The 27,101-nt window shown below is 36.4% G+C and overlaps 1 protein-coding gene across 2 annotated transcripts in view; it reads right to left on the bottom strand.

The window, feature by feature from the left end:
• The window catches only part of zc2hc1a (zinc finger, C2HC-type containing 1A), a 33,823-nt gene extending 7,224 nt beyond the window's left edge, over positions 1-26,599 (bottom strand). The window contains exons 1-7 of one of the 2 annotated variants that reach the window (XM_051098761.1): positions 26,490-26,599; positions 25,795-25,865; positions 23,471-23,587; positions 22,756-22,791; positions 20,194-20,335; positions 19,960-20,108; positions 9,578-9,686 (exon numbers count right to left, since the gene is read on the bottom strand). In XM_051098761.1, coding sequence (XP_050954718.1) covers positions 9,578-9,686; positions 19,960-20,108; positions 20,194-20,335; positions 22,756-22,791; positions 23,471-23,587; positions 25,795-25,865; positions 26,490-26,505 — 640 coding nt within the window. In that variant the 5' untranslated portion in view covers positions 26,506-26,599. The remainder of the gene's footprint in view (positions 1-9,577; positions 9,687-19,959; positions 20,109-20,193; positions 20,336-22,755; positions 22,792-23,470; positions 23,588-25,794; positions 25,866-26,489) is intronic. The other variant, XM_051098762.1, reaches the window with a different exon arrangement.
• Positions 26,600-27,101: the final 502 nt, after the last annotated feature.

Below are 27,101 nucleotides of genomic sequence, written 5' to 3'. Positions count from 1 at the left end.
AAAGAAATTAATGTTTTTGAGGAAAACATTCCAGTGGACTTCAGTGGTGGTCAGAGGACTGAAGATTAAAAATGCAGTTTAAATGCAACTTCAAATGGCTCTACAAGATCGCAGCTGAGGAATAAGGGTCTTATCTAGTGATCAGTATTAAAAAAAAAAAAAAATCAGACTTTTGAACCACAAGTGCTCATTTTGCTCGTCCACAACTTTACGCATTACGTGGTCATGTAGGAAAACTCGTGCAGTTTGTTCGTCATCGGTGCACTTAGGGTCAAGAAGGTAGGGTAGGGCGAAAAACTCATTTCATTTTCTCCTCCAACTTCACAATCATCCGGCATCGTTTAAATTTCTTTGTGCATTAGCTTTGTAAACACTGAGTCGGAACTTCTGCCTACATCACACGTGCGTGATTACATAAGCTAGTGCACAACAAGGTGTGGTTAAAGTATATACATATTTATTTATGTTTTTAAGAAAAAGACTGATCGTTTCGCTAGATAAGACCCTTATTCCTCAACTGGGATTATGTAGAGACATTTGAGGTTGCACTGAATGTGCAGTTTGGACCTTCTACCCATTGGCCACCATTAAAGTCCACTGTATGGAGAAAAATCCTGGAATGTTTTCCTCAAAAACCTTAATTTCTTTTTGACTGAGAATAGAAAGACATTTCCTTTTTGGATGACATGGGGGTGAGTAAATTATCAGGGTTTTTTTAAATTATCTTTATAAAGTGAACTACTCCTTTAACAGTATCTTTTATTTCATGGATCTTTAAATTCTGCAGTCTTCAAGTGCATATACTTACCTTTCTGCTGAATCAACAGTATTTAATTAAACAGAAATGAATTTTAAAAATGGGTTAAAAAAAAAATGTACTTGATTGACTTGAGCGAGCTCTTATCACATTATAGTCCCTCACCTCCGCTGCGTTCTCAAAACTCTGGCGGTTTGATAATACATAGAATTTCAAAATCAACTGCGGGCAGCAGATCATTTTCTTATTTAGCGCCCAAACTCTGGAACAATCTACCCAACACTGTTCGGGACGCAGACACACTCTGTCAGTTTAAATCTAGATTAAAGACCCATCTCTTTAACCTGGCTTACACATAACACATTAACACATTTCTATAATTCAAATCTGTTAAAGAATTGTTAGGCTGCATTAATTAGGTCAACCGGAGCCGGAAACACTTCCCATAACACCTGATGTACTCATTGCATCATAAGAAGAATGGCATCTTCGCTAATATTAGTCTGTTTCTGTTTCTACGCTAATATTTCTTTCTACTTCTTATTCCGAGGTCACCGCAGCCACCAGATCCAGTCTGTACCCAGCCCAAATGGTGGATCAGCATCTTGAGATGACCTCTACATGTCATCAGCGGGGACCACGTCAACTTAATGAGCCCCAGAGATGGATCATCAGTGAGGAACTTGTCACCTAGATGCTTTTGGACCCAGATGAGTCCTTTGCAATCTGACTTTGCTGCAACATGGAACTTTTGCATTATTGACACACTAATGTCCTTTTTAAAACTGTAAAGTTGCTTTGACACAACCTGTTTTGTTAAAAAGTGCTGTAAAAATAAAATGTGATATATTAGACTTGATATTGGTTAGCTGTCTGCACAATTACTGTCTGCTCTAATTTTCTGGCATTATATATGCACCCAGCCTTATCACTAACAACAGTTATTTAATGTAAACCTGTAAAAAGAAATCATTTTGTAAAATGTTTACATTTTGTACTTTTATTGTTGCTGCTGTCTTTAAAAAAAACTTATTTCTTATTTCATTTATCGAGATCTACCAAAGTACATCTACATTTGATATTTGTTAATGAAATGCTTTTGCATTTTGAGGTTGTAAAAGTTTTGTGGTATTGTGGAAGATGTTTTTTTTTTTTTTTTTTTAATTCTACAGTGTGTAGAAATTTATTTTCCACGATAAACAATATATTGTTGTATTTTAAATATTAATTTTCACTGTTAAATGGAAGAGGTTAAGAAAATTCTGTTCAATAAAAGTCATTACTTACATTTTTTGAGTTACATGTACTCAATGTTTTTAAGGCAATCGGTTGCCACAAAATTTTTAAGTTTTGAGCCACATGATTTTGAGTATTGTGTAATTAAAGTATTTGAGTTAACTGCTACTAAGTAATATTGAGTTAAGTAATACTCATTTTTTGAGTTTATATAACTTAATTTTTAATTGTTAGTATTGTTAACTTAATACAATGGTACAAATGATTAAAAACTCATAATAATAAAAAAAAGTCATAATAACTTAAAATATTTGAGTAGACCCAATGAAAAAAATGTAAGTAAACTATAATCAAAAACTACAAGTAGTATGTAACAGAAATTTTTAACTTCTGAGAACTTATTATTTTTTTTAAGGCAATAAAAAAATAAGGCAATCGGTTGCCTTAATTTTTTTGAGTTCTGTTAACTTATCGGGGTTTACAGTGTAGATATAACCAAAATATTTTCGGGGCTGTGACGTCACTCTCCACCCCAGTTCGTCTAAATCACACAAAACTGGTGTCATTCGTTTGTGCTTGATTTGTGCTGGTTTGTGCCATTGAAATGAACGTCAAATATATTTCCCCTTCTTAGAAATAACCAAAACAATTCGGGGCAGTGACGTCACTCTCCACCCCATGCCTTCCAAATCTGTCCAAACCAGTGCCGTTTGTTTGTGCTCGATTTGTCCCCGTTGGTGCCGTTAAAACAAACCTGGTATCTCCAAGCCTTTCTTAAATATAATGGGAAAAATACATGTTTGGGACTGTTACGTCACTCTCCACCCCACTTAATCCAAATCGCACAAAACCGGCCCCGTCCATTTGTGCTCGATTTGTGTCGTTAAAAGAAACCATGTAACCATGACCTCTTTTTAAATATAACGAAAATTGCACTCTCCACGCCAGTTAGCGCCACTGCAGTTTTTTTTTTTTTTTTTAAAAAAGGGTTAGGTTAGTTTTTTACTAACTTCATATTTAAAGTTAAATTAAAATTTAAATTTAAAGGCAGCATGAACAATAACTTTAACAAACAAACAAGCAAAAAAACGTTATAATTCGTTTTGTTATAATATGCTCGATTTGTGCCGTTGGAATATTAAACATCGTTTCTTCACGAATATTCGTTATATATATATACATATATATATATATATATATATATATATATATATATATATATATATATATATATATATATATATATATATATATATATATGTATATATATATATATATATATGTATATATATATATATATATATATATATATATATATATATATATATAGCCTAATTTAAAGCGCTCCTCACACCAAATGCCGTGTTTACTTGTGCTCGATTTGTGTCTTAAATAAGATAACTTAAATAGGAGAAAACCGAAGCACTTAATATGCCATTATAGGAAACATGTAATTGCATGGTATGACTGCATTTAATAGCTAATAGTTAAATTAAATAAAGTTTTTCTGTCCCCCTTACAAACGATCATTTACCTCACTGCGTAAGAAAATGAAAAAGGACATAACGGACTGTGGAAAAAGGGCTTAAGCTATAGGCTACTGAATATGTGCATGGCAGGACAAATGATCGGTCATTGGAAAAAGACTACAAGAAATTGATTGGAATTGATACTACTGTAGCTACATATCTATATAAAACTATATTTGTACGTACTTGTATATATTTTAATGCATGTTGTAAAAAATCTAAACAGTTTAATAAAAAACGAATGTTTTTTATATATATTTTATTTTAGGCAAGTCGTGTTGATTTAGAACATAGGCTATGATCAGCTCACTGTCTGCTGCTGGCGGCTTGGTCGGCAAAAAAAAAAAAAAAAAAAAAAAAAAAAAAAAAAAAAAAAAAGAAATTAACAAACGTAAAATGTTCCAAACATATTTCTGAAATAACTTAAAGAAACGAAAATAAATACAGCCACTTTGCCATTAAAAATATTAACGAATATTCGTGGGGAATTGATATTTAATAATGGCACAAATTGGGCACAAATCGGGCACAAACAAATTATAACGATTTTTTTTTTTTTTTTTTTTTTTTTTTTTTTTTTAGTTTAAGTTAGTGTTCATGCTGCCTTGAAATTTAAATTTAGTCAACTTGAAATATGAAGTTACGGCACAAATCGAGCACAAACCAATGGCACCGATTTGGACTGCATGGGGTAGGGAGTGATGTCACTGCCCCGTTTTGTATTTGTTATTTCTGAGGACGGGAAATAGATACAATATAAATTTGAACAACACAAACGGGCACAAATCGAGCACAAACGAATGGCAACATTTTGAAATGATTTAGAGTGCATGGGGTGGAGAATGACGCACTGTTCGTAAACCTTTTTTTTTTTGTTCTATTTAAAAAGAGGTCATAGTTACAGGATTTATTTTAACGGCACAAACAAGCACAAATCGAACACAAACGAACGGCACTGGTTTGGACAGATTTGGAAGGCATAGGGTGGAGAGTGACGTTACTGCCCCGAATTGATTTTGTCATTTCTAAGAAGGGGAAATATATTTGAGGTTTATTTCAACGGCACAAACCGGCACAAATCGAGCGCAAACCAATGACACCTTTTGGAGCGATTTCGATGATATGAGGTGGAGAGTTACGTAACAGTCCCATACAAGTCTTTTCCCCATTGTATTTAAGAAAGGCTTGGAGATACCAGGTTTGTTTTAACAGCACAAACGGGCACAAATCGAGCAAAAACGAACGACACTGGTTTGGAGAGATTTGGAAGGCATGGGGTGGTGAGTGACGTCACTGCCCCAAATCAGCACAAACGTAGCACAAACGAATGGCATAGTTTTGGTGATTATTTCTTTTTATGGGGTGCCAACTTCACGGAGGTTAAAGAGAAAGCCGTCTCACGTTAAAACCCTTTTTCTCAAAATTCCATTCCTGAAAATAATCACTATCAGCCAACTTAAGACAGCCATAACTTTGGTTACCTTTAAGCTATGGACAAAATAAAAACGGTTTTGGAAACATATGGTATTAAAAAAAAAAAAAAAAAAAAAAAAAAGCTAAAATTTCACCATGTATTGGGTTTTCCTAGATCGCATCACACATATACTTCTGAACAAAATCTTAAGACCAGGGGAAACATTACAAATGTTTGCATTTTGCGCTGGTGGACCATAACCAGGTTAGAAGTACTGCTTCAAAATGGCAAAAGAAGAAACAGGAGCAGGTGCCAAAAAAAAAAAAAGAGAGATTAAGCAATTTATAAAAAAGTAAAGCAAAAAACACAAAACTCAAGCTGTCCTTGTTCTTTAGGCACTCACACTGTCATGACCTCCTGATGGCACAGGAAAAAATGTTTTCTGTCTTTGAACGGGGCAGGATTGCTGAGCTGCATGCACAGCACCTCGCACAACCTGCCACTGTTGCCGAGATTGAACGCAGTAAGACAGCCATTTTACGTTTCTCAAAAGATCCTGAGAGTTATGGGACAAAAAAAAGTCAAGTGGTAGACCCAAAGAAAATTGACCTGTACTGAGCCGGACGATCCGACGGGTTGTCCATGAAGACACAGACCGATCCCTGACCCAAATTAAGGCCCTTACTGATGCTTACTGCAGCCCAATAACCACAAGACAGCATCTGCAAGAAAAGGGCTTCAAGAACAAAAAACTTCAAAGGCCACATTGCCAAAGGCAATCTTCAAAGGCCAAAAATCTTCACATCTCCTCCCACACCACAAACTTGCCCATCTGGAATTTGCAAGGGGCCACCAAACATGGGACATTGAAAGATGAAAAAGTTTTATTCTCTGACGAGAAAAAAAATTTAAGCTGCACGGTCCTGATGGCTTCTAACATTACTGGCATGACATGGAGATCTCCATCATGATCTGAGGTGCTTTATCCTTCAATGGGAAAATGGAGCTTCAGGTTGTGCATGGGCGTCATGTTGGTCACTTGACTGAGGGCCCTCGTCTGACTGGGTCTTTCAATAGGACAATGCTGCAGTTCACAACACCCACCTGACGAAGCAGAATCAATTTTGGACATTCCTGTGTGTTCCCCTGATCTAAATTGCATTGAGGGGATGGATGGCAAGGGAAGTTCACAAAAAATTACATCAGTTCCAGACTGTGGATGCCCTTTGTGAGGCCATCTTCACCACATGAACACATTCCCACCAGCCTCCTGGAAACAGTCGAATCAAGCATACCAAAATGAATGTTTTAAGTAATCAACAAGAATGGTGGAGCTACTCACTACTAAGTAATTTTTTGACACTTTTAGCTCTGTTGTGGGCTTAAACTTTTGATCAGCTGATAAACAGCCTGTTTGGGTTTTCTTCAGTTTTCTATAAATTGCCTGCTCTCTATTTTTTTGGCTCTTTCTCCTGTTTCTTCTTTTGCCATTTTGAAGCAGTACTTACAACCTGGTTACAATCCACCAGCGCAAAATGCAAATACCTGTAATGTTTCCCCTGCTCTTAAGATTTTGTTCAGGAGTATATATATATATATATATAGACCGAATCTGCCCTCTTCAAACCAGACACAGAGATGAAATAGTGCAGTAAGATCACATTTATTTGAATGAATTATAGCATTTATTTCAGCAAATTATGGATCGACCGAGAGAGAGAAGGCGAGAGAGCGAGAAAGAGGAAGATGACAGTTGTGTGTGTGCGTACCTGCCTGCGTGCTGTGCGTCCGCACGTCTCTCTCTATAAACAACGAATTTATTCAAAAACAGCAGTTTTGCCACCTTGTTGCTGAGGAATATAATGTAGCCATCTAGTATCTAGGCTATTTTATTAATAAGTATCGCGCTGACAACAAGTTTACGTATGTGCGCGATCTCTCTTTCTCTCTCTCCCCGTGTGTGTGCGTTTACGTGAATCAGATAAAGCAGCGCATTAATATAGAGCGGTGATTAAACTGACTTGGAACTACCTGTGCATTAAAGAGGTAGGCTGCGTCCGAAAGCTCTAAAATGCTGCCTTCTGAGGCAGCATTCCAAGGCAGGAAGGCATCAAGGCACGTCCGAATTCTAATTCTGCTTCACTTCCTGTCTCCAGAGGTACCTTCTTCTGATGGAATTTTGAAGGCAGCATAGATGTATCCTTCGCTGCCTTCGATTTCCCACAATCCTGTGCGTGTGCGTCACATAGGCGCACATAAATAAAGATATTCTGGTGAAATTAAATTTATTACTTTATATAATAGATGAGATCTTGACCATAATATACTTTATGAATCGTAATAGTGTAAAAAGCATAATAAATAATATTGTTTGTAATAATAGTATTTAATAAAATGTTAAAAGGGTTCAAATGAGTAGTGAATAAGAATAATATTTACAATATACTACCAATAATAACGAAACAGCCACTAATGACCTGTTGTGCAATATTACTTGCATCAGTGCCTTTATTTTTTTAAGCAAAAGTAGCTGCCATTCTCAGTCGTCTTCTCCAACGCGCAGACCTTTGGTGGGTAATGACATTTAAGTCTTTATGTATTATTAAAGCATTTATATATAACTGTATAAGATTGTTTTTCTACAAAATCTACAACTTAACCGTTAGTTAACCTAGCAAGGGCGTCACGTTCTGCTGCCTCTGAAGTCTGTCCGAAACTGTTTCTAGAGTTGCCTTTGCAGCCTTCGAAGTCACTGCCTGATAAGGCAGCGAGCCAGCAAGTCAGCTGACTAGGCTTTCGGACGCAGCTGTAATATTAGAAATGCTAACTTTTGAGAGACACCACACAGATCTTCGTCTCCTGATCCAGCCAGCTGAGGGACACATGAAGCAATCTACATTCAGAAGACATTGAGAGCTGTGCTCTTATGGGATTATTTTTGTGCCAATAAGAATGAACGTAACTTTGTAAAACTGAACGTAACTTTCCAAGAAACGATCAAAAATATGCCACTGCAAAAGAAGAAAAACACAATGAAAATGAAAAAATGAACTCAGTCGCACGAATTTAACATGCTCTTCAAATATGCTTCATTCTTTGTTAATGATTTTCAAAGAATCGTTTTCGCGAATCATGGATTCTGAATGCGTTGCCACAGCTTTCGCTTACGCTTCGCAAATTTTCATTTGCTGTTTTGGCACAAACCTCTCGTGGGGGCGGGCTTAACAGCGATCTACTCTGATTGGCTAATGAGCTTTTGATGGACAGTTGCTCTCTGACCTGGAATCACAGACGGTGACGTCAGTGGCGCGCATATTGCGGTGTGCAATACGTCGTGCTTTGTTTATATTAAGTATTAATGTTATTAGTATTTCACCTACGGTCCTCTCTTAGTTTCTAAAGATGAGCTCCCAGGAGAGACATGGAGCGGCATCATCTTCCACCTCAGCTTGTCCCTCAGGGCATTTTGATGTAAGTTCGTGTTGCTAAAGTAACGTTAATCCATAACATCGATAAAAGTTTTATTCATGTACAGTGTGCAACAGTTCTGATAGTTTCTATAAACAAAGCACGACATATTGCACACCGCAACAACTTTCCAATATGTGCGCCACTGACGTCACCGTCTGTGCTTCCAGGTCAGAGAGCAACTGTCCATCAAAAGCTCATTAGCCAATCAGAGTAGATCGCTGTTAAGCCCGCCCCCACGAGAGGTTTGTGCCAAAACAGCAAACGAAAATTTGCGAAGCGTAAGCGAAAGCTGTGGCAACGCATTCAGAATCCATGATTCGTGAAAACGATTCTTTGAAAATCATTAACAAAGAATGAAGCATATTTGAAGAGCATGTTAATTTCGTGCGACCGAGTTCATTTTTTCATTTTCATTGTGTTTTTCTTCTTTTGCAGTGGCATATTTTTGATCGTTTCTTGGAAAGTTACGTTCAGTTTTATAAAGTTAAGTTCATTCTTATTGGCACAAAAATAATCCCATATGCTCTGAGTTATATTTACAACAGCAACAATGAATGCAGCCTGTGAAATTGTCACGTTTCCAAAACCGCAAGACCTTCGTTCATCTTCGGAACACAAATTAAGATATTTTTAATGAAATCCGAATTACCACATTCAAGGGCAAGAAAGTTAAGGACACTGTTAAAATAGTCCATGTGACATCAGTGGTTCAACCATAAATTTTATGAAGCTACGAGAATACTTTATTTGCGCAAAAATAATGACTTTGCTCATTACTGACTTCTGTGTCAAGTGTTTGATAATTTTATTAAATCAGGCTGTATTTTCTTGCTGAAGGGCGCATATGACATTTATCATGTAACAATTTGTAAAATGTAATTTGTTATACTGTATTTGTTAAATGACTATAGTCAATGTTTAAATATTAGGAAAAAAATCATAAAGATATCAGTTGGTATCAGTATACTTGCCTTCAGTCATAATAAATGATGGTATTAAACAAACAATAAAATATAACTGCTTTATGTTGTTTCTATATTAGTTTGAATATTGAATATGATTTTTTTTTTTTTTTTAAATCGATTGACAGCACTTGATTAAATTCTTGATGAAACAAGACTGAAAATGGTTGATCACAGAGGAAAATAATTGATTAAAACAAGTCCATACCTGTGCCAGCACCCTGCCCATAAGCTGAGCGCTGAGGTAGACGAGAAGACGCGGTGGACACTGTGGATACGGCAGGAGAGTTTGTCTTCTTTGGTGCAGGAGGTTTGTACTGCAGATACAGAAACATGCAATGTTTATATCAATCCACTCAAAGAACTCTAAACAAATGATGCAACTGAGGGGAATATAATTAAGGCAAAGTATGAATCACTAGCAAGTATGAGTTTACTAGCTATGCTTACAGTGATTGGCTGATAGAAGATAAGGCTCTGTCAGTGATTTAATCACAGAGATATTACAGAACAAGTTATCATGTTGCCATATTTAAATAAAGTTTTTAAAATGTGGACTAAGGGTGTGTTTACACTTGTCATGTTTGGTTCACTTAAAACGAACTTTGGTGCGATTGCTCTGTTAGTGCGGTTCATTTGAGTGAGTGTGAACGCCGCCATCCAAACCCTGGTGCGATTGCTCTGTTAGTGCGATTCATTTGAGTAAGTGTGAACGCCGCCATCCGAACCCTGGTGCGATTGCTCTGTTAGTGCAGTTCATTTGAGTAAGTGTGAACACCGCCATCCGAACCCTGGTGCACCCCAAACAAGCGGACAGAGACCAAACAAACTCTAATGAAATATGAACAAACCAAAAACAGGAAGACAGGACAACAAGAACGCCAAGCAGACTAAGACCAAATTGGTATGCATACAAGCAGCCCTTGAATTAACAGCTTAGAACGATCATGGCTGATATTAAGATGTTGTGCAAACATGGAAGAAAACCAAACTGGACTTAAGAACAGCTGTTACTTCTGTCTCAACCTGTACATGAAAAAAAAAAAGCTAAATGTTTCTGATACGTTTTGTTTTCTAAGTGGATTGCTGGCAACAGCTATGTTAGGATGGTTAGTGATTTGGTTTTAGTGATTTAGTGAGTCCTCAACAATTAGGATTGACATGTTCATTATTTTTTAAGAGTTTCTCCTAAATAGGCAAGTTAGGAGCCTTAAGATGTTTAGTGAATGTGGCACCTGGACTTGATACATTTCATGTTGGGGTAAAACAGGAAACCAGCAGGAAACCTTTTAGTATTTACATATGAAAATTTGTTTTAATGAACAAAAAATTGTTTTTTAACATTTATTTTTGTATAATACATTGTGCCCAGTCACAGGTTACAGGAGTTGAATGTTATAATGTTTACAAAAAGTTTAAAAAAATTCAATTCTCTGTGTGGGTCAGTCAAGTTGTCCTCATCTAACCATCTATTTTTGGATCTCGCTTTGTACTCCGGGCACAGTCATGCTTGAATAAGCAAAGTCCACAACGTTGGAAGCACAGCATTGTCCAAAATGTTGTGGTATGCTGAAACATTACGATTCCCCTTTACTGGAAGTAAGGGTCCTAGCCTAGCCTCTGGAAAACAGCCCCATACCATTATCCCTCCTCCAGCCAACTTCACAACTGTCACAATGTTGTCCAGTGCTAAACATTTCCTGGCATCTGCCAAACCTACACTCACCATCTAACTGCCTAACCAAGAAGTGTGATTCATCAATATAAGTCCACAATATAAGTTTCCACAGCTCCAGAGTCCAGTGGCGGCATGTTTTACACCACAAATGGACCCACAGGGCAGAATATGCTTAACGGAATAATAGCCATAGACAGAATTGGATCAAAGGCAAAGTTCACAAAATGAAAATTCTGCCAATAATCACTCTCAAGTCATTCCAAAACCTTTAAAGGAGAAGTTTACTTCCAGAACAAAAATTTACAGATAATTTACTCTCCCCCTTGTCATCCAAGATGTTCATGTCTTTCTTTCTTCTGTTCATGACAGTTAGGGTAGGTCGAAAAACTCCCATCTCATTTTCTCCTCCAACTTCAAAATCATCCTACAGCGCTGCAGAAGTACCGACCCAGTCTTTACAAAGTGAACGTGCAAAGAAGATAAAATGGCCTTCACAAAAAAAGGTAAAACAGCCATGTAAGATGATTTTGAAGTTGAAGAAGAAAATGGGAAGATGGGAGTTTTTCGACATGAACCGGAATACACAGAGTTGACGCAGAGCTAGACAAGAAGTTAAAAAGTATATAAACTGTCAATTTTTTGTAGAACAAAAACTAATTGTTTCGCTAGATAAGACCCTTCTTCCTCAGTTGGGATCGTTTAGAGCCCTTTGAAGCTGCATTTAAACTGCATTTTGAACTCGGGGGGCACCATAGAAGTCCACTATATGGAGAAAAATCCTGAAAATCCTCCAAAAATATAATTTCTTTACGACTGAAGAAAGAAAGACATGAACATCTTGGATGACAAGGGGGTGAGTAAATTATCTGTAAATTTTTGTTCTGGAAGTGAACTTTTTTAATGTCTGAGTAGGTCTCCAAAACACTTTCAAGTACTAATGAGCCATGTGGTGCCATAGAATCAATGATCACAATGTCTCTGGGAGAAAGTTTGTACATTCTTTGTTCTACTTTTGTTATTTTTACTTATTGGTCTCACAGGATAGGTATTCTCGTAGCCATCTTTTCCAAAAAAAAAAAAAGATATGTGATATATTTCATGAGGTTTTTTTCAGGGTTGGAGCTGAACTCTGCAAGACTGCGGCTCTCTAAGACCAAACTTGCCTACCCCTGCCCTAGGGTCATCTTTACCAGCAAAACACATCTTCCTTAAACGCTCATACTTTCTAAAGACTTGTGGTGGCCTTGCTTAATTTAAAAAACTGAAAGATAAAAGACTACTGGATTTTCATACAAAGAATACTCTTGATACAAGGGCCTCATTGTTAGAGATAGCTGGGCTCTGCCTTCTGTGAAACTATTGAAAGCTCATGCTGTTGTCTTCAAAAGGAAGAGTTTCTCTGACAACAACTCGGTGTTGTTTCCTGGTGTTTCAGGATTAGGTCCTTTGTTAGATCTCTAAGAAGAGATAGTTTGTTGCTAGATGGCAGCATGCTAGGAAGCTTGGGAAGGGAGCGGACAGTTTTAGGCCCTGATCACACTGAACGCGTTTTTTAGTTCTGAAAACGCGAGGCGCACCGCACTGCCTTTTTCTGGTGACTTTTAAAAAAAAGAGCAGTGCGTTGCGGTTTTTTATGTTGCTAGGCAACCATCAACTCAGCCGTCCTGTCAATCTAATCAAAGGATTATAGCGCGAGCGCTCTAAAATCTTTGGTTTTTAGCTGTTAAATAAACTGTCATATCAGCAAAAAACTAAAAACATACAGCTCCAGGTAACCCGCGATAGACAACAAAAGTTTCTCCTCTATCACTGCAATCTCCGGACTTTTTAAGCAACGGTAAAACTTTCGTCACCACAACAGAAGGCCCGCCTCTCCATTCATTCGACTGGATAATGGAAAAAACCGTGATGACATCGGACGCTTTTCTGCTCAGAGCGCTCCGGCAAAAACGCTCACTGCCCATAGAAAACAATTCAGAAAAGGCGCCTCTCGCTGCAAAAACGCGTTCGGTGTGATCGGGGCCTTAGGCTGTAGAATGTAGAGAGTGTAGCTTCTTTGTATTAGAAGGTCATTTTGAGTATGAGCCAACTCTCTTTGCAGAGTGGCAATGTGTGTGTCCTGGTTCTCCATTAGCACAGTCATACTTAAATGCTCCTTCTTAAGCTGTTCAAGTTAATGTGCTGTACACAGACTGTTTTTTTTTTTTCATCATTTTTAACTCTCCTTCCTGGTTGCTTATGACATATTGAAGGTTTTTAGCTTCTGCTGACAATCTAACAGTTTTTTTATGGAAAAGATGTCTACGAGAATACCTATCCTGCGAGACTCCCCTTTAACTCCTGCTCAGTGTCAGTGAAATTAGTCCCATTATGAGATTCCAGACCATGGTGTCAGACAAATCTCCTTAAGGCACTGATGCATAATGCCTTATTATGCGAGTATGCCATTTCCAAATGGACTGCTTGCTATACAAGTAAATATCACTCTGTATTTCACTTTACTTTGTCAATGGAAGGCCTGTCATCTTTTGTTCACCCAACCTCTTTTCTAGCATCTACAGAGGACACATTTGGAAGCAATCATTCTTGCCACAGAATTAACATTTGTAATCCAGTATGTGTACCAGAGTTTGGAAACCATCTGGTTTCTGCCTCCATGACCCAGCTGTTCAAGAATGTCTCGAAGTATGAGATGTGATACATGCTGATTAGTTTCAATGGGCATGTCTGACTTATCAAGGTAAAGCTAACAGGTAATCTTTGGTCTCATTATTCTATTATTTGTTCTAGGTCATATCGTTTTGGCTATGCACAAAATATTATATTTCATAACTTTACATATGTATATATAGTTTTCATTGTAATATATACTTTCCCTGAACTACATTTCTTCCCAGGTCTTGAGGCTGATCCTTAGTAAATGCTTAAGAAAATACAAATGATACTTTTCGCTGTTAGTCTTTTCTTCAATGCCATGTTCAAATGCTCTGAAGAATGATTATACTGCAGTGGATCGTCATCATATACTGGGATTTCCCTTTTAGGCAAGATATGATGATGTGCTTGTTGCTGAAGAAGATAAGTTGCTAATTCTTCTTGCCTTTTCAAGATTTTAAGCAGGGGATCACCCAGAGGAGGAAGAACATGTGCCACTTGATGGGCTCCCATATTACCTTTTGCAACTTTATTAGAAAAATGTAACCCAAGTTGTTCAGACGTGTGGACCATTTGACGATCCTCTATGATGATATATGATGCTGAGATGTCAGCTGCTCTAGTTCATTGGCTTTAAATTTACTGGCACATATTCATTTGGAGCAGGATTCAAACTCTTTGGCCGAAAAGGAAACACATTGGAAGTTATTAGTCACATTAATCACCCTTCTGTATTGAACAGCAGTCAAGATGGCAAACCCCCTTTCCACACAATGTGTGGAAAATTCATTTTGATGAGATCCAGGTTTTGTGGACAATGAAGGATGACAATAGGGGCAATAAGAAGTTGAGGGCAGAGACTGTTAGATTGTCAGCAGAAGCTAAAAGCCTTCAATATGTCATAAGCAACCAGGAAGGAGAGTTAAAAATGATGAAAAAAAACCAGTCTGTGTACAGCACATTAACTTGAACAGCTTAAGGAGGAGCATTTAAGTATGACTGTGCTAATGGAGAACCAGGACACACACATTGCCACTCTGCAAAGAGAGTTGGCTCATACTCAAAATGACCTTCTAACACAAAGAAGCTACATTCTCTACATTCTACGGCCTAAAACTGTCCGCTCCCTTCCCAAGCTTCCCAGCATGCTGCCATCTAGCAACAAACTATCTCTTCTTAGAGATCTAACAAAGGACATAATCCTGAAACACCAGGAAACAGGAGTTGTTGTCAGAGAAACTCTTCCTTTTGAAGACGACAGCATGAGCTTTCAATAGTTTCACGGAAGGCAGATGTGTTTTGCTGGTAAAGATGACCCTAGGGCAGGGGTAGGCAAGTTTGGTCCTAGAGAGCCGCAGTCTTGCAGAGTTCAGCTCCAACCCTGAAAATAACCTCATCTGCTTATAGACTTAGTAATCCTGAAGACATTGTTCATCTTGTTTAGGTGTGTTTGACCAGGGTTGGAGCTTAACTCTGCAGGACCGTGGCTCTCTAAGACCAAACTTGCCTACCGCTGCCCTAGGGCGGAGGAGGATGTCATGTTTAAGAGTTTGTTTGTGAGTAACCTGTATCCCAGAGTTAGGAAACCACTCACACTCCTGGCAGGCACTGATTGCATGTTGGCAGGGCAACTGAGGCAGCTCGCTATGTGAGGTTAGGACAGTCGGAAAGTAGGCACTCACAGGAAAGACAGACAATTTGCGCTCTGCATTTAACCTATCCAAATGCACACACACAGTAGTGAGTAGTGAACAAACACGCACACACTGTGAACACACACCCGGAGCAGTGGGCAGCCATACTGCAGAGCAGTTGGGGTTTGGTGCCTTGCTCAAGGGACTCACCTTAGTCGTGGTATTGAGGGTGGAGAGAGTGCTGGTTATTCACTCCCCCCACCTTCAATCCCTGGCGGACCTGGGACTCGAACCCGCAATCTTTCGGTTACAAGCCCGGAATGTTAGAACTTCACCAAAACTGGTTTGCCCAGGTCAACAGCAATTCCCACTAATAAAAGTCCTTAGATCTACAGCAGAGCACCCAAAGCCATAAGCTCTCAGGTGACAAGAGACACAAGAATGGCTGAAATGCCCCTGCTAGGGAGAGTAGGCAGTGTAAGATCAGGAGGGAAAGACAGAGAAAATGTAGAGGCCACTCTGACAATGTCTGTAAACAGGGTAGTCAGAGTAGTAGCACATCCAGAGTGAATGAAAGGAAGGATGATAATGATTTAGCAGAGATCCACCACATCCTTCCTGAAAGCCTCAAAGATTTTAAATCAGAGGAGCAGAGCTCCACTTACAGAGACCTGGTCGCCTAAGCCTGACCAGGTCGGGTCCCCTCCACCTAACTTCCATCTCAGAGTGTAGACAACATCTAGGGCAGGGATGCCCAAACTCAATCCTGGAGGGCCACTGTCCTGCAGAGTTTAGCTCCAACCCCAATTAGACTCACCTGAACCAGTTACTCAATCACTTACTAGGCATACTAGAAAGTTCCCAGAAGGTGCGTTAAGGCAAGCTGGAGCTAAACTCTGCAGGACATTGGTACTCCAAGACCGGTTTTGGGCACCCCTGATCTAAGAGAAGAGGGAAAGGGGTACCTATAATTGAAAAGGGTCCATCAGAGTCAGCAGAGACCAAGTCCCTGTACCTTATCAGACTTCACCATCAGCCAAAGAAAAGTTCATCATTTCTCATTTCAGTTTAGACTTTAATATTCCATACAAATTTATTATTTTATGACATGCAGGTCAAACACCATGCAAGACCCCAGTAAACTTGTTACTTGCCACCTAAAGTAAAACATTGCAGATCACAGCCAGTGTTGTCAAATTTGTTGTCAGCCTTCCAATCTTCCTTTTATGGGATACCCTTCTGAAGAGAAGTATTCGTTCACTAAAAAATAAATCATTTCTGATCAATGACTTAACAACCTCAAACAACCTAGATTTTGTTTTTAACTGAAACTAGAAGACAGCTGCAATGCAACAGTGCTCACTGAAACAGCCCCCCCCAACTTTACTTTTATGACTGCAGAGCCGTTAGGAGAGGTGAAGGTGTATCTGCTCTATTTAAAGATGTCTATCAATGCAAGCAGTTCATAAACATATACAATGTCTATCAGTCATTGCAATCAACATACTGGAATTACACCTAACTGAATTACGTGCACACGTAATATTACATAACCATTATAAACGATGCAACAACAAACATACCTACAATCCAGTTGATCATGCTTGTCCTTTAATATCCAGACGAGTGCAAAGCCAATCCAAACAAATCCGGCAAGTACTTAAAGTACTTAAATCCATATTATCCGTTATAACCTCCCATGCATTGAAACATACAAACAATTTCCTTTCATTAAGTGAAGCAAAGTTTTTGACCTCTTTGTAATGATTTTCCTTTAAAGCCAGAGATGAATTGGATTGAAGAGTGAACAAGTAATGGGCTTGTGTCAATAAAGGCAAGTTTGCTCTTCACTGCTCATTGTCTTTTATTTATCAAAAAAAGTAGTTTAATATACAGTTCCACATTTAAGCCAATTCTGAACTCTGTATAACAAACTTATTTATTTATTTTTTTTTAATGCAAGTTGGTTGGTCCCTAGATATGGTACTGGGGATAAAAATAAAATAAAGACAGTGGTGGCTAAAGATGAAGTCATTTCTTATTTCTGCAAGAGAATGTGTGTTAAGTCACCTAGACCAGGTCAGTATATGCAATCCGATAAAAGCTCGTAAATCAGGGCAAAAAGAAACATTGGCTAATACTACATACATGATACTACATATAAATATTTATAATATACACACATATATTATGTGTAAAAAAAACAAAACAAAACAAAAAAAACTTTTATTTTGGATGAGATTAATGCCAATTAATCGTTTGACAGCACTAAAGTGACATTGTGCTGAACATGCATAAAACCGAACCTTCGTTCTTGAAAAGAAATGCATTTATCGGTCTTGAATGTCCCAAAGAATTCAGAGAATTCAGAGCAAGCTCTACAGAAAAACTTGACATTTTGTACCCAAACTGACAGCTTCGTTTGCAGCACTATCAGCTTCGTAATTTCCTTGTAAAAGACCAACATGATCTGAAATCCAGCAGATGATGGTAAAAACTGACTCTGTAAGGGGTCTACTGTAGTTAATATGCAATTTACTATGGGGAATCCAGTTTTTAAATTTCTTGAAAACAAGATTTTGAATCTGTAAAAATTATAAAAGTCTTTTGTTGTACATTTTGAAAACAGGATGGCTCCAGATAGAATGTTGGGAGAAGATGGTGAAGAGCATGTAAAAACATGTAAGCATGTCGAATAAATTTCATAAATGAAGGCTGATGATTGTGTAAGAGAAATGATCAGAGCGGGGATTATGAAGGATTTTTTTTTTCATAAATCATAACTAACATTTCTTTTTTTTGTAGGCTTAACATTTATATGCTTTTAAGAACAAAATGTACAAACACTCCAAAGTTAGTGTTGCAATAACAGATGCATATGGACAAGGCGGAGAGACATTTGTCTGAAAAACCATAACAACCCATGAGTAACAAGCTGAAGTAAGCAAAACCCAAACTGCTTTGCCAGTAACAGACAGGGGATTGTTGAATTGATGAATAGGAAGAAACAACTACATTTCAGAAAACATTTTTGCTATGCACCTATACACTCTAAAAAATGCTGGGTTATTTTATTAACCCAAATGCTGGGTTCAGCCCATTATTTCATTTTATTGGGTAATTTTTTTTTATTTTTTCTACCCAGATTCTGGGTAGTTTTTATACATTTTATTTTATTTATAAAGTCTTTACTGTGCTGTAAACTGTAGTATTTTACGCAGCGTAACATGACGGGATGTCAATCAGCTGCGTCAGCAGCGGTTGTTTCACAGGATGGAAACACCTTCTGCCTTGCATAAAATAAATGGATTTTATTTGTTACTGTATTAAGTTTAATCTTAAAATATGTTCTCTGATGTCAGTACTGTTTGTATAAGGACAGGTTTTGTTGTCAGTACTGGCATCTCTTTCAGTTACGAGTGAAACGCGAGGCAGTGGTCTGAAGTTCGCAGTTAACGCGGCGAACAGCAGCATTTCACCAGGTCAGATTTCAGCGACACACCAGCATGAGAATTAGGGCTATTTCGGTAAAAAGCAATTACAGAGAATGGTTGAATACACTACAGTTCTACTAATGTCACACTCCTTTTATTAAGTGAAGCAAAGTTTTTGACCTCTTTGTAATGATATTCCTTTAAAGCCTTTAAAACTTTCAATATTTGTTTAACAAACACCTGTCCTACCCCCAGTGAACCCACTATTCATTTCATTATACTGCCATCTTACTGGTTAACAACAGTATTGCAACAAAATATGATATATTTTATTTTTTTAATGCAAGTTGGTTGGTCCCTAGACATGGTACAAGTGAATTAAATTAGTCTTGCATTTTGTCCATGCGTTTTTGCTTAATAATAAATGTTCATTAATTATTTCTGTTGCCTCTACACTGTAAAAAACAAGTTATTGAGTCAACTTAAAATAATTTGTAACCTGGCTACCTTAAAAGTTTAAGTCAACTCAAAAAAAGTTTATTCAACTTGAAATGTTAAATTATACTAAGTGACAACTTAGATATTTGAGTTGAATCAACTTAAAATTTTAAGGCAGCTGGGTTACTTAACCATCTGTTAAGTTTAGCAAACACAAATATCTAAGTTGTTACTTAGTACAACTTAACATTTCAAGTTGACTAAACTTATTTTAGTTGACTGAACTTAAAATTTTAAGGCAGCAGGGTAACCAATTATTTTAAGCTGACTCAACAAATTGTGTTTTTTATTTTTTACAGTGTAGTAATTCTGTGTGTGTTTTATAAGTTGCAGTCCATTTTAAACCAACAATATAATAATTTTTTAACAATAGCTGACTTAAATAAAACAACCCAGCATGTTTGGTAAAAACATTTAACCCAACCAGCTGGCCAATCTTTACACAGCGCTGGGTTGCCAAATAACCCAACTTGGGTTGTTTTTAGCCCAGCATTTTTTGAGTGTACGGTGTATTCCTCTTTTTAGAAGGATTCTCAGTGATTGGTCTGAGGTCTAACAAGTTAGTAAAGCATTAAAGACCTTAGTCCCAAACGATAGTGTTTTGATTTAGAAATTTTAAAATGTATTCATATAATTCTGTTTGTGTCTTTCACGTTAAAATAGTATACCTTTCTTTAGAGTGAAGCCTCACCTGGGTCCTGGCTGCGGGTTTGGCTTTATCACTCCCAGAAAACTTGCCCTTGTTGGAGATTCTGGACGCTTGCTCTTTACAGAACTTGATGTGGCGATCCGCCGCATTCTCACCGAAGCGTCGCTGGCAATAGGGACACTGGATATAATCTGGAAAAGACAATCGTTGTTACCGATCTTGCTGTAACTATTTCAAGTGTAATAAACTAGTGTTGTTGTTGTTGTTTTCTTTTACCTGGATCATAGGACGGAGGAGGGGGTGGAGGAAGTGGTCCACCGTCTTTCATGACTTGATTTAAACCTTTGGCAGCGCGAATGGTGGCAATAAATTCTTCATGTTTTCGCCGCCAATTGGACTGCTTCTTCGGTGGTTCAGGCTGTTTAAAACAAACATTTAGTTTAAAAACAGACAATCTGGTGCAATTTTAACAAAATCAAACAGGAATGCAGGATAATATATAAATTTCCTAAATGAGCTACTACATAAGATGATTTAATTATATAAAATGGAATATATATAATATAATATAATATAAGGAATAAGATGATTTAATTATATAAAATGTAGGAATGTACAATTATTAAAATTCAGGTAATTTTCAGGTTATAACCAAAAATAATAAACGTAGCATGGGTTAAAATTCTATATAATTTTTTCTAAACGAAAAATAAAAAACTAAAACAAATCATATTTCAGAGTATATTTCAGTGAATTTACACATCACAACATTATATATTTGATTTTCATTTTGAGATTTTGTGTTATTATTAGGGTTGTCAAATGATTAATACAAAATAAAAGTTTGAGTTTGCCTAATATATGTGTGTGTACTGTGTGTGATTATTATGTAATTATATATTAATATATAATTACAAACTAATTCATGTATACATTTAAGAAATATTTACAAGTATATGTATTTATTACAATTTGTATCATTTATATATATAAATAAAAATATTTTGTACATAACACATTTCTCTTAAATATATACATTAATTTGTGTGTATTTATATATACATAAGCATTAGAATAAAATAAAGTAAAATGCTTTCTGAAACACTTTCTAAAAATCACGTACAACATCTACCAACATTTCTTATTTTATTTTTTTCTGATCAACAGCTGCTGTTTAAAAAAAAAAATAAAAAAAACAGATTTCTTAATCTGGAATTACAATGGTTAATTTACAATTAATCATGGTTAATTTTAATCTACACTGACCAAATTGATAAATGCAACACTTTTGTTTTTGCCCCCATTTTTCAAGACTTTTTTATGTACACAAAAGACCTATTTCTCTCAAATATTTTTCACAAATCTGAACTTGAATATTGAAGCTCATCTGCATGCTATTCGTCCTCATCAGGGTCTCGACCTGACTGCAGTTCGTCGTCGTAACCGATTTGAGTGGGCAAATGCTCACATTCGATGGCGTCTGGCACTTTGGAGAGGTGTTCTCTTCATGGATGAATTCCGGTTTTCACTGTACAGGGCAGATGGCAGACAGCGTGTATGGCGTCATGTGGGTGAGCGGTTTGCTGATGTCAACGTTGTGGATTGAGTGGCTCATGGTGGTGGTGGGGTTATGGTATGAGCAGGTGTATGTTATGGACAACAAACAGGTGCATTTTACTGACGGCATTTTGAATGCACAGAGGTACCGTGACGAGATCCTGAGGCCCACTGTTGTACCATTCATCCACGACCATCACCTCATGTTGCAGCATGATAATGCACGGCCCCATGTTGCGAGGATCTGTACACAATTCCTGGAAGCTGAAAACATCCCAGTTCTTGCATGGCCAGCATACTCACCGGACATGTCGCCCATTGAGCATGTTTGGGATGTTCTGGATTGGCGTATATGACAGCGTGTTCCATTTCCTGCCAATATCCAGCAACTTCACACAGCCATTGAAGAGAATGGTTATCACACCAGATACCGACTGGTTTTCAGACCCCCCCAAAACTGCACATTTTAGAGTGGCCTTTTATTGTTGCCAGCCTAAGGCATACCTGTGCAATAATCATGCTGTCTAATCAGCATCTTGATATGCCACACCTGTGAGGTGGATGGATTATCTCAACAAAAGAGAAGTGCTCACTAACACAGACAGGTTTTTGAACAACATTTGAGAGAAACAGGCCTTTTGTGTACATAGAGAAAGGCTAAGATCTTTGAGTTCAGCTCATGAAAAATGGGGGCAAAAACAAAAGTGTTGCATTCATAATTTTGCTCAGTGTATTTATTCTCATATTTTCTGGTAATAAAAAAGTTTGAAAACAAGTTTTACCATCAATACAGCTGAAATACTAAAGGACATATCTTGAATATTGCACTGGATAACGACAATAGCTGTGTTCTGTGAGTCAGAACAGGTCGATAAACATTGTTAACCGATCCCAATAGGTAAACTTGAGACAAACATCTTGAATATATATATATATATATATATATATATATATATATATATATATATATATATATATATATATATATATATATATATATAAAATATTACTTCCTCAGGCTAAGGACACAGTTCCTCTTTGAGGATAAGAAGAACTGACAGAAGTAGTACAGATTTCCATTATGGCTTATTTCTTTCTAATATAGCTAATATTCTTGGAGACTTCATGCATGCATCATAAAGCTCTCATCTTAGTCTTTTTCTTTTTTTCCCCCAAAAGTAAGCAAATAATAAACGCTTCAGCCTTAATATTAGACGTGACGAGGTGAGACACAAAATTCAGTGATGAGAACAAAAATACAAAATCAAACATTCAACTTACTTTATCAGACTTAGAGCTGCTGGAAGAACTTTGTAACTGAAACATAACCAAAATGTGTTTTAGAATATTTCATGACATATGAGGCTAGCCGTGGAGGAAAACAGCCCTGAATAGTGGGCTCTGTTTGAGACAGATGTCTTTTTCACATTTTGTATGCTTGCTTGAGGCCAAAACAGAGTTTGACTGTTCTGAATCAAAGCATGTGAACTGGTAGGTTGACATCGTTTTGCTAAAGCAACATTTTGAAGTTTCAAACAAGTGGTCTGGTGCATTCAGACAGTTGAGAAATAACCGTCATGTTCACACTGCCCCAAAACACTTGAGGTTGTGGGGGAAGCCAAGCATGATATTCCTCTGTAGACTAACTGATAAAGGTACAATCAACGGAAACGTCACGGTCTTGGTTTCCCAGGAACATATGTACTGGCAAAAATATGCCACAAGGAATGTGCACACAAAAACTAAATAATAATACAATAAAGGACTAATTTATGGTTTGTGGTCATGGTCGGGTAACAAAATCAACAAATGTAAATGTAAACGTAAACGTAAAAAAAAAAAAAAAGACCACTCATAAATCACGGTAATGCCTCACTGCTCACTTCCCATCAACTGTGAACATGAAAGGAACATATACAGTACAAGGTGAACTAGATTCAGGTCCAAACTTCTAGTGTAAAAGTGTTGTAATGTTTACATCTGGTTGTTTCCTCACCTTTGGTTTTATGGGTTTGACTGTAGAAATATCGGTCCCCTCTGCTCTTTGCCTGCTGGAGTCGAACACCTTCCTTTTCTTTGCCACTGTCTTCTGGCAGATCGGCGTATGTTTTTTCTACAACAGGTGATAAAACAAGCAGGTATCAGATAACTGTGACAGCACTGCGTTGGTTGAGTAATAATATAAAGGTTGTGTGTTTACTTTGTGGCCTGAGAAATACATGCCTTGCTGCTAATCTTGATATACCATCAACATAACATAATTGGTTAGTTTATTGCTGGGCAACACATAATGCACTGTAAACTAAATTAAATTCCTATTTTTAATCAACAATGAGGGATTAATCAAAAGTAACAATAAAGACATTACAATGTTACAAAAGATCTGTATTTTTTTAATTAAATACTGTTTTTTTGAAAGAAGGTTTTTACAGGTTTTTACATCATTTTAGAATGATTTCTAAAGGACCATGTGGCACTAAAGACTGGAGAAATTACTGCTGAAAATTCAGTTGTTCCATCATAGGAATATATTACATTTTAAAATACACTGTCATATAAATTCTATTTTAAAATATTTCCAAATAGAAAACAGTTATTTTAAATAGTAAAAATATTTTTTAAAAATGTACTGTTTTTGCTGTACTTTGGATCAAATAAATGCAGGCATGGTGAGCAAAAAATAATAATGATAATAATAATAGCTAATAATAATACGTTTTTTGAGCGCCAAATTAGAATATTACATTATTTCTGAAGGATCATATGACTGGAGTAATGATGCTAAAAAATCAGCTTTGAAATCACAAGAATAAATTCTATTTTAAAATATTTCCAAATAGAAAACAGTTATTTTAAATAGTAAAAATATTTCAAAAAATGTACTGTTTTTGCTGTACTTTGGATCAAATAAATGCAAGCATGGTGAGCAAAAATAATAATAATAATAATAACAGCTAATAATAATATGTTTTTTAGCTGCAAATTAGAATATTACATGATTTCTGAAGGATCATATGACTGGAGTAATGATGCTAAAAAATCAGCTTTAAAATCACAAGCACAAATTATATTTTAAAATATTTCCAGATAGAAAACAGTTATTTTAAATAGTAAAAATATTTCAAAAATGTACTGTTTTTGCTGTACTTTGGATTAAATAAATGCAGGCTCGGTGAGCAAAAAAAATAATAATAATAATAATAATAATAATAACAACAGCTAATAATAATATGTTTTTTAGCTGCAAATTAGAATATTACATTATTTCTGAAGGATCATATGACTAGAGTAATGATGCTAAAAAATCAGCTTTGAAATCACAAGAATAAATTCTATTTTAAAATATTTCCAAATAGAAAACAGTTATTTTAAATAGTAAAACTATTTTAAAAAATGTACTGTTTTTGCTGTACGTTGGATCAAATAAATGCAGGCATGGTGAGCAAAAATAATAATAATAATAATAGCTAATAATAATATGTTTTTTGAGCGGCAAATTAGAATATTACATTATTTCTGAAGGATCATATGACTGGAGTAATGATGCTAAAAAAATCAGCTTTGAAATCACAAGAATAAATTCTATTTTAAAATATTTCCAGATAGAAAACAGTTTTTTTAAATAGTAAAAATATTTCAAAAATGTACTGTTTTTGCTGTACTTTGGATCAAATAAATGCAGGCATGGTGAGCAAAAATAATAATGATAATAATAATAGCTAATAATAATACGTTTTTTTGAGCTCCAAATTAGAATATTACTATTTCTGAAGGATCATATGAATGGAGTAATGATGCTAAAAAAATCAGCTTTGAAATCACAAGAATAAATTCTATTTTAAAATATTTCCAGATAGAAAACAGTTATTTTAAATAGTAAAAATATTTCAAAAATGTACTGTTTTTGCTGTACTTTGGATCAAATAAATGCAGCAATGGTGAGCAAAAGAGTCTTAAAAATAATAATAAAAAAAGAAAATCATCAAAAACTTTTGACTGGTCGTGTATATTAAAATTACTGTGTTACTGTATTTTTTTACTAAAATAAATTTAACCTTGGTGAGCATAAAAGACTTCTTTCGAAAACATTAAAAACAACATCTTACAGACCCTGAACATTTGAACTGTAGTGTACATTTTGTATCATACTGCGACTTGCTAGGCAACACATAACAATGCACATACTGTAACACAGTGAAAAAAATTATATCTATAGAGTTATATGTTTAATTTAAAATGTCATTTTTAATTTTATATTTGAATGGCAAGATATCTATCAACCAGCAGCTGTCAGTCCATCATCAGTTCGGAAATACTTACAAGAACCTTTGAGAAAAAACTTCTTCCGCATATTTTGCAGGGCAGCAGATCTTCAGAAACGGGAGGAGATTCTGTAAAGGAAACACAAAAGCAAATAATAACAGATCAACATGATAAAACAGAAAAACAAACACAAAAAATTGATAAACATCAATAGTTCAGTCTGTTTGGGTGTGTCGTACAATTCACTCAAATACAGTGGTTTTAGATTAGCTAAACAAGTGAGCACAGATCAAGCAGAAGCATGTGAAAATAGGTCACTCGTGTCAGTCTATGTAAGATAACTGAGGGACTGGCTGAAGACAGGAATGTAAAGGATGCAGGGGAAAAGTAAATATTTCCTGAATGATATGTAAAGAATCTGACATTTGCTTTTTTTATACAGACCAAAACAAATAATCAAATGCTCACTTCACACGAATCAGATATCACAACAAAAGCAGTTTAGATATCCATCTACCCATCTATTTATGTTTGGATGCATGAACCCTTAAAACGACAGTTCAAATAACAGTTAAACGTCAGTATTTTCCTACAAGACGTCATTCTCTTCCATGGTGACAACCTCAAACAACATCGACCGAATAAAACAAAGCTGCTCTCCTTTGTACAGCCACACGGAATAATTGTTAAAGGTTAGACGCCTCATATTCAAAATATTTACATTAGCATCTTTTGTTTCTTTAAAGCCTTACCTTCTATTTCCTCCATCTTTCTTGCCTGGTAAGACACTAAGGACGATGCTGTAGCAACTAGGCTCTTCTAGGTAGCCGCTCCACATGCTAGTATCCTTATTTTTGATTGGTCTTTTCCCGTTTCCCTGCAGAAATAAACGTGCAGTACCTGTAACTGGTCGCTAGGTGGGACGTGGGAGGCGACCAGACTGGGCATTACAATAGAAAGGTTAATAATCTTCCACTGATATTTGACGTTATTTAAAAGATAAAGAAAATATTTTCTGCATGACTTTTCTCTGACACGTATTTATACAAGTAGTTTTTCTTATTATTATATTTACTGGCAAATTTCTAGACCCAGATTTACTATTAGCAAAAGCAAAATAAAGGAATGTTGACTATGGCAGATGCCATATTGCACCATATTTCTCTGTTTTAAGGGTCCTGTTCACATGGCCCCGGCCAGCAACAGTCAACATGACGAAATCCCAAACAATAGAGCCCTTGTTTAAAAACCGGATTGCCGTTGGGTAGCATCCCAGCGCATCTGCAATGCGTGGTGGGAAATCATTTCAAACCAACAGCTGCACTGTCTGGAATTTACTTAATGAAAATATCAGGACAGCAATG

Source organism: Labeo rohita, chromosome 24 (genome assembly GCF_022985175.1).
Source record: "Labeo rohita strain BAU-BD-2019 chromosome 24, IGBB_LRoh.1.0, whole genome shotgun sequence".
NCBI lineage: Eukaryota > Metazoa > Chordata > Actinopteri > Cypriniformes > Cyprinidae > Labeo > Labeo rohita.
The sequence above is the reverse complement of the archived record's forward strand: the minus strand, read 5'-3'. Positions and strand labels throughout refer to the sequence as shown.